General features: G+C 38.5%; 1 protein-coding gene across 1 annotated transcript; it reads right to left on the bottom strand.

The window, feature by feature from the left end:
- Positions 1-2,471: 2,471 nt before the first annotated feature.
- LOC140935613 (uncharacterized) lies at positions 2,472-7,293 on the bottom strand. Its single transcript, XM_073385178.1, has 3 exons — positions 6,955-7,293; positions 6,598-6,841; positions 2,472-3,620 (listed from the first exon to the last, which is right to left on the bottom strand). Exons 1-3 carry the CDS (start codon positions 7,013-7,015, stop codon positions 3,293-3,295), a joined length of 633 nt encoding a protein of 210 aa, XP_073241279.1. The 5' UTR covers positions 7,016-7,293; the 3' UTR covers positions 2,472-3,292.
- Between the last annotated feature and the right edge of the window lie 1,879 nt (positions 7,294-9,172).

Genomic DNA, 9,172 nt, shown 5'->3' with positions numbered 1-9,172 from the left:
ATAAATGGGCCGCCCCAGTCCACACCCTAATGGTTCTGTGTTTAACATTATAAATATTTCATTAAAAACACTGATGGTTTTAATGAACCGATTCTCCGGTTATTCTCTGCGAGGTAATGATAAAATTGGCTTTCTTTTAACAGTTTTCGGAAAAAGGAATACGGCACGGGAAAAGGGACAACTGAATTTTTAATCTCTATGAGAATCTGGGTTTTCAATGTTTTTCACAAGTATTGAGAGATGACAGAAGCTATCTTGGTTTGCAATCTCAACGATCTGCTGATCATGATTTACGATCCGTTCGGAGAAATGTTTTTACGGCCAGCGTATCCATTCAAATAAAGGTTTTTCTCCAGCTCAGGCATGTGAACAAAACACTGACATCTAGCGCTTTGATCTCTTTTCGACTTAGAAAATCAAAAATTACTTCGATTACTTCAATCTCTCTTAAACTGAATAGCCAGGGATATGCACGGTCATCGATGGTTCTTTATTGGCTTAAACATATTCAAAGGTGAACCCCTTGCAGGATAGAGCACGACGGGCTTTACATAGTTAAATCAAATGACCACGAGCAAACTGCGTTAATTTAGTAATACGTAAATTTGATTTTGCATTTGGTAGAAAGTTAAGTACAAGATTAGGAAGTGGAGAAGGGTAGCTTTTCATCTAGACATGCACAGCTACCCTCGGGGTATTGCACCTTTTTAGGTTGAAAATGCTAATAATCGGTACTGATAAGGATAACAGTGACAGTAATCTTTAATAATCACTTTATAGACCCATTTCCGGCTTTCATAATTGTTGGCTTACACCGGGAGCGAAGTTAGTTTCAAGTAAGTACTTGATGCAAGTGCACTTGGAAATCTTAAGTCGCTGTATGTGTAGAAGACATGACTTCACATTCGTGCACAAAGTATATTACTTGAAGTACAAGCTGTCAATCCTCTTTTATGATAAAATTAAATACCACCAATGAAGCTACAACCGCGAGGCCTTTGCGCTGAAAAAAGGGTTTTTCGTAGTTTCGTTTCTATTATATGATTGCTTTGAACTCAAACGGTTTTGACCCTGATAGCCATGCTTAAGTACTTCGTTTTTCTACGAGTACTTAACAGCGGCACAGAAAAAAAAATAAGCAAGCGACTTCTTCCTCTGTATTTCTTTAGAATGGCTCAACAACGCGCTCTTTGGCAAAGAAATTGCTGTAGGGATTGGGCGTGGCCTTTTCCGCAACGTTCTTAGCTAACCAGTTTAATGTTTATCTGTCCGCTTATTACTTAGCTTCACACTAGAGCTTCAAGTATAATGTAAGTGTACTTGGAACCTACTTTGAGTGTGAAGGGGTAAAATGTACATAATCAAACTTCACTGGGTGACCATGGAAACGTTCGTAGTTCAAAGACGCCGAAGTTCGCCGTAAAGTATGGGTTACACCACACTTGACCAAAAAGAAATGGACGCCACGTGCACCGGTTCCAAGATTCTAATACTTGGCTTCACACTGGAAGCTAAGTTTGTTTCAAGTAATAAGCACTTGATTCAAGTTCATTTGGAAATCCCAAGTTGCTCTGTAGAAACATGGCTTCACACTTGTTGATAAGGTATATTACTTAAAGGAAAAGCTGTCAACTCTCCGTTCATTATCATTATCATCTTGAAACGGCTGCACGTGCACATCGTGCACATGGCTTTCATTTCTTCTTGGTCAAGCATGTTCTCAAGTGTGGTGAAGACAAGATTCTAATGAACGGAGAGGTGACAGCTTTTCCTTTAAGTAGTATACTTTGTCAACGAGTGTGAGGGCATGTTCCTACAGAGCAACTTAGGATTTCCAAGTGCACTTGGATCAAGTGCTTACTTGAAACAAACTTAGCTGCTAAATTTCTGAATCTAAATTGATTAATGTTATTGTACTTCTCAGTAACATGCTGTACATACGAATTTTGGAACAAAACGAAATACTTCGCCTAAGACATGTTCTAGTATTGGTATCGCTGACTGATGAAGTGACAATGTTTGTGTGACTGCCGACAGCAAATGGTACATACACCGCAAATTAACGACACCTTGTCCCGGAGGGACCGCAATAAAGAGGTTAAGTTGGTATGAATTTGCTCCCAAGGGCCGAGATTTTGTGTCCGTTGTCCGTATTAGAGAGGGTCCGTATTATAGAGGGTTTTTTTTAGAGGAAACGTATGAGAATTTTGTCGGTTCATAGGAAACTGTGCGTAATAGAGAGGTGTCCGTACCAAGGAGGTTGGACTGTATAGCCGGAACAGGTGAAGATGAAATTATGAACTATGAATCATATTGGAACGGAAGGATGGAGAAATACATGTAAAGAAGATCGTCTTAAACTGCGATGATCTTCACATTTTTTCTTCATCCCGCAATTCCAATATACGAAATTCAAATTTAAAAAAACATATGCATAATTTTAGTTTACTTTCTATTGTTTATTAAAAGAAATGGTTACTGTAGAGTTATTGTGTCCTGCAGTGTTCTTTTTACAATTTGAAAATGCATGTACATTTAAATTAAATATTAAAAATATATCCTGTTTCCTGATTGGTTTAAGCATGGTCGACGTCAGTCTTTCCTGAGTGTTCTGTTTTCCATATATAGGTATTTGCGGCATTACCGTGGTGGTTGGGTGGAATCGTAAAAGCATTCAGATTACACTTATAACGCCAATTTTGAAAAGCTTGCGCCGTCCGTCACTACCCACAATTTCCCATCAGTCTATAAGAATGTCATCCTCACCACTCCCTCCCGAACCATATGACCTGCATGCAATCACCTCAGGACCTACTGACACATGGCTTCAAAATATGTACAGATTTAAGGCACGACCAAAAAATTCTCCAATACCAGTTATGTTTGAACTGTATTCCCGCAAATGGTGTATTTCGGTACAGTACAATGGAGAGGCTGGTCGACCTTTATATATTTATCCCCCAGAAATAAAATGGTCGGCTTCGAGTAGTCTCTTATTTTTTCCTGTCAAAGCTACTCCACGCATAACCCATGCAAGCGAGCGGCTATAAACGAGTATTGTAACGTCGTTTTGTGCAATAACGCTGGCTGGGATAAGAACTGGACGAATTTTGAGAGAAAAGGTGCACTACGAGCAGTCTAATAAAATGATGATGATGACGATGACGCACACCATGACGATGTTATAGCCTGTGAAGAGAGGTGAACGTTTTAGTTTCTGAGGTTTAACTGTATATTTCTTCACCAATTGATGATAAAACGCAACATCCTACTGACCAAATCCGTCCTTGCATCACATAATAACACAATCACCACAGTCACAGCTGCCACAGTCACAGTTTCCACAATCACAGTCCCCACAGTCACCCCCACAATCATTACATTCACAGCTCGGTTTGCAGTCTGAATCGTCACCCTGACTATCAGGAACAAGACAACAAACTAAGTCACATACGCTTCCAGGGTGATTGATACCGTTGCTTGGTTTATCGCAGGTTTCGCAAAGCATTAGCCAAGGACCACATGCCCTGCAAAACGCTGGATGATATTTGTACAGATAACAGGATATAATCACAAAGACAACGCCAGCTAATAGGACTCCCACTATTATAGTGATGTTCCTGAAAGAAAGCAAATAGAAGCGTTTGAGTATTGACTACTGCATTCCTTCTCCGCGGAGGTTTGATCCTGGGGTGGCAGCTGAAGGGAGACTCGCATACAAAGGGATTGGAAAGGCTGTCATCTCTTATAAGGGTACAAATGACAGTTTTTGCTACGAATTAGCTCAATCTGGGCGTTGGAAAGGCGGAAAGTGTCGAGTCGAGTCAAGTGTCGTGCGTAAAGACATTTCTAAATAGGAAAAAAAGGACAGCACGTCGTACGGACGTTTTTGAGCGACGCACATCAACCGGAAGTGGACTTTCTGCTTAGCAATGCAAATTAGGTAGCTTCAACGCATACGACGCATACAAAGGCTTCACTTCCGGCTGGTTGACGGGCGTCGCTCAAAGCGTCTTTGCTTAAACTTCCTATTGGCTCCTTAAGGGGTCAAGTAAAGCCTGGACCACACCCAGATTTGTCTCATACGGGGTTCAATTTTATTATCCGACGAGCACCATTTTCCGTCATATCGAAGTTCCCTCCGGAGGCGTTAGATGGAGCGTTTTTGGATCTGAACCTCGCGAAAGGAATGCAAGGCAAAGTGAGATATTCATCATTCGGCACACTGCAGACACTTTCTCCAAAAATCAAGAACCTCTTTGTATCGCTACGGAGGCCAGGGAGATACTCCAACCTGTGGACGTGGAATGAGTCGGTGCTTTTACGGGGAAGGGATCGTCGGGATAACAGAATAGCGGGAAAAACTGGGTTTTGTGATTGAAGAATGCTATTACGGAACGCTAGACAAAGTTTAATCAGCCTTACTGGTTTCGTCCTTTAAAGAGAAACCAGAAGCGAGGAATAATTACATGTATATTAAACCTGATTCATGCCTCTCTTTGGTTTTTATTTTGTTTTTTGTGTCCTTGTACAGTTCTAGGAGAAGCTCCGTCCAGGGTCCAACCTCTTACTTTTTTAGTATATAATATTTATGGCAAAAAAGATACCAATTTTGTATACCTTATATTGAAAAGTGCTATCTCTTTAACATACCTACCTGATAAAAATAAACGGCTAAAACTGGAACTGAAGTTATATTTTTTCATATTTCGTGTAACGTTTGATAAGTTGAAATGATATAGTCACAAGGCGCGTCTTTTCGAAACAGTTTCACCAAAGGCCCTTATAAATACTTAAATGATAGATTACCATAGAAATTTCTTACAGCAGGGAGCCCAAAATTGCGGCCGTTTTTGATTTATTCACATTCTTTCGTGCAGATTTAATCCAATCAGAAGCCAGCTGGAAACTATCCTTGACTACTGATTGGTTAATGTCTGCATGAAAGAATAAACAATTATTGGATGAGGTTGAGCATGATATCATGAATTATCAAAACCGAGGTCTGTGTTATCTGCCGAAGCCGAAGGCTGAGGCAGATAATACAGACACGAGGTTTTGATAATTCATGATATCATGCGAAAACCGAGTTCAGCCATTCTGTTTCTGACGAGAACACTCCAAGGGGCTTGGTAACCAGGCAGACGTTGAACTTGACATGATAAATGCAATATCTGCAGCAGATATTGCATTCATCATGTCAAGTTCACAAGCTATTGTGGATTGATTGAATGCTCTCGACCAATCATATTTTTCATAGTGAGTCTGATGTATAATAATGCGAGTTAATTAACCCTTTCACTGCCAGAGTGCTTGCCTGTACCTTCACATGGTGCTATTTGTTTTTCAAAATTTCACAAAATAAAATTTGGAAATTTGGTCAAAATTTGCTTTTGGCTAAACTTGGCAGTGAAAGGGTTAAAGGAGGTCACACTTTTGAGCTCCTTGCTGTAAAGAAATACACGTCCATTTATTTTTCCCTTTTATTTTTCCACTGAAAAATTAAAGGGAAAAGCTAAAAACAAGTTCTTCCTAAGCCTTGGTTTACAAAGGGTCTTTCAAAATCGGTTAGATAAAAAAATCTGTTATGAAATATCTTTCTTTTACACGATTCCACTTCTCATAACGAGTTAGTCTACAAGCGCTATAAAAAGAAAGTTTGGGTTGATTTCCAGTGAGGCGCAATTTTTACGTGACTATGTGCGTAAAATTTAAGTTTCTTAATAAAATAGAGAGCACAGGAATTTTCAATTTTAACTCTTCCTATCGACTCTTACAAACGTGACTATCTAGTTTTTATGTTAAGCAAGACTAATAATACTAATGAAAATATTAACGATTTGAAACTCAATATAACAAGAAATGAGTCATTAAAGAAATAAGATAAAAACATAATAAAAAGTTATATTTATCCCACGTGTTTGATTTGACAGTTGGTCTTTGTGCCGGTCATTGAGCCGGTCAAGTCCAATGTGAAGCAATAATTAATGACGTGACGATCTCAAGTTCGACGTACGTGAACACTGATACTTTTTACTGTAAAATTTATTAATATGACATCTCGTTAGAGCGCATTTCAATATAAAACCACGCCAATAATCCATCGTCATCATCGTCAGTTTCCGTATGGTCCTGGTTTTATATTCGACTTCCTACTAAAAATTTCTTCTGAGATGCAAATCGAAAGTTACTTATTTCAACAGTAAAGATTCCAAGCTTTCACTTTTGTTCATAAATTCGTTTACCTTGGGGTCACTGACCCGGTGAATATTCTTCTCACGCTTTTAGGTTTCGGTTTCACCGAACAATCAACTTTCGGTTTCAAGAAAGAGGCTACAAAGCATGGTATTCAGTCAAATAGGTCCTACTAATGAGTCTAACATAAAAATTTCGTTTAAAATTAATTTAGTCTTTCAAGACAAACAAATATGAGATGACCCGCAAATTTAAATGAAATAATCCCGCATATTAATCGGAATTGCACAAGGGTGTACAAATGTGTTTTATAAAAACATGCATGATGAATGCATTTACTCCAGGATTTACTCAAGGAACAGGGATATGATCGAAGGGATGTTTTTTCATGCCATTTCTTACCTGTGCAAATCACTACCTTTAGAACTCGATCCTGTTTGAGCATCGTTTCTGTTTTCGTTTGTACTCATTAGGGAGCTGTGGTCCAGATGCGAGGATGTGTCATTCTTCAGCGTAATGTTGTTCTCAAATAAAAAGGACTCTAGCGACTGTCCTGTAACATTGAGAAGCTTGTGATCGTCCAAATTCCGTGACGTATCATTGTGCAAAGAATTATTCTGAGTTATAGGGGCTTCCGGTGGCAATCCTGTAAAATAAATATAAAACACTAGCACTAAAGAACATATACTCTTCCACCGAACCTACGAACTGAAATGAGGTTGAATTTCTTAACTGTATAATATTACTGTATATACTTACTATATGCCAGTGTAACACTGAAAATGCTCAAAAGAACCGAAAAAGGATGAAAAATAACCATACTGTTAAAGGAAAGCTTGGATTCAAAACTTTTACCCGGCTGTCGATTTTATAACAACCAACCAAGAGAGGACAAAGTTGCAACAATTGAACTCGTTTCATTTCCTTGGAGAAGGTGTTGAAGTTGTCTTTTTATCGTTTTCGATGACGCTAATCCGTTGTCCGGTAAACTTGACAAGTTACAAATAATGAATTACTCTTCTAGGAATTTAAAAAACGTCATATTGCATTAAAAACGTCTCCAATGCAAAAGACGAGCCAAAAATCACGCTTGAGTTGCTGATCAGTCACGTACCATGAGCCTACATTACCTTTGGCCAGTTAAACATAACGCTCGGTATTTAAGTAGGGTTATTAAAGTGTATCATTAAAGTAGGTACAAGAGAATCAGATCTCACGGAACAAACACAAGAAACCTGGTAAGAAATTTAAAATTGAATAAAGTCAAATCTGTGGCTACCAAACAGCCTTCATGTTCTTAAAAGTTCGCTTTGCTTAGTGAAAGTTCGGAATAATAATTAAGCGTCATTTACGTCATCAATCATGGGTCAAACCGGAAGTTTGAGCAAGAGGAAATAAACAGGGGCTAGAGATTTAGAGTCACGTTAACGGAACAATGGCAAATCGTGAATTTGTGCCACGTGCCCAAGTTTTCAATATAAGCTACGTATGAATATACGAAATGTATACAGCTATTTCGAGAAGGGCAATAGAGTGGTTTTCGTTTGAGTGTCGTAAAACCAAAACCAAAGTAATTACTCTGGCCAATCACATAGGACACAGACAATGCATTGAACCAATCAAAACTCGAAGTAATTACATGTGGCTGACGCAAAGCCCGGGAAAATGCATGCGAGCGCGTCACAATTGGCTTTGGTTTTACTTCTGACTGGATGAAAAGGTGGCGCGAATCTTTTAAGCCAATCACATCGTGTAGAAAGTGCAAAACCAATTACTTTTCGACACTCAAATGAAAACCGCTCTATGGGATATGATCAATATACTTGTTCTTGACACTGTAGCTGTCCAACCTACTCTTGTTGCTCAGTTTCCTTTAGCCCTCGCAAACATACGTCCATGGCCTCTCGTGCCATTCTTTGAAATTTATTTGAAAAATAGTGAACAAAAAACCACCCACAATACCCTTCGGGAATATCGCGTGCACTTTTCCCGACAACCTTTCTCGAAACAGCTGTATATTTCGGTTTTGAACGCAAAAGTTTCTCGAATGGAATAGGCTCCTTAGGATAGTAAAATTATAAGAATTTAAAATGTAAGCCGATGAATTTTTTTTTAAATTACTTGGAAAATACACTGGCGTAAGAAGACACTACATACGTACAAAAAAAACATGACAAGTAAGGGTTTAAAAACAGTCCACGAATGTAAATAGACGACAAGTTTCATTTTCGCTCTTACTCTTAAGAGTACACTGTCACCATAGTACAAAAAATTTTAACTTTTATACGCGACAAAGACTAAAGGTTTGTAGTGGTTATATACGATACTGAATAAATTCATGTAAAATAACTGATGAGAGTTTGACAAAGTATGTAAATTAGAGATAGGATAAAAATGAAACAGCGAGACATAAATGTTACAAACGGCTCCTGGCTAGGGTTATTCTGTGCAAGTTTGCTTTTTAGGACGAGCCACACGATAATTATGGAAATGACATGTACATGAGCTCCTTAAAACGTACCATGCTAGTCCTAAGCTTTTATTTGTTGAGCTTTTCTATACATCGGATTAAACTGTGGTGCCAAGAAACTTAAATCATTTCCATATTTTCTGCCGTTTTGTCATAAAAAGTAATCTTACACAGAATTTTCCTATCAATTGATGGACGCGGAACCATAACACTATTACAACTCATTTGCAGCAACCAGGGCTGTTTAGGCAAAATAGAAGCAAAACAAAACATTTTCATTGTTCCTCAAAGCTATTCTCCGAAATTCAATTTTGTTGTTGTTGTTTTTGGCTTTTGTTGTTGTTTCCAATTTTCGTGTTTCCAGTTGAGTTAAACCGATGTTTTAACTTAAAGCCCAGTGCAAACAGAAGCAATATTATTGGCCATCAACTCCCGAAACATTGTTGGATTTTACGTGTTGCGTCCGTTTACCATGTGGCATGTTGTTGCGTGTTGTTGGGAGTTGTT

Source organism: Porites lutea, chromosome 4, assembly GCF_958299795.1.
Source record: "Porites lutea chromosome 4, jaPorLute2.1, whole genome shotgun sequence".
NCBI lineage: Eukaryota > Metazoa > Cnidaria > Anthozoa > Scleractinia > Poritidae > Porites > Porites lutea.
This window is presented reverse-complemented; position numbering and strand designations above follow the sequence as displayed.

Bases quoted from the DNA above. Each gene is read 5' to 3' on its own strand.
- LOC140935613 (XM_073385178.1), bottom strand. From the start codon at position 7,015: ATGGTTATTTTTCATCCTTTTTCGGTTCTTTTGAGCATTTTCAGTGTT. The intron at 6,842-6,954 runs GTAAGTATATAC...TTTATTTTACAG, and splicing joins CAGTGTTACACTGGCATATA to GATTGCCACCGGAAGCCCCT. The intron at 3,621-6,597 runs GTAAGAAATGGC...GCTTTCTTTCAG, and splicing joins AAAGGTAGTGATTTGCACAG to GAACATCACTATAATAGTGG.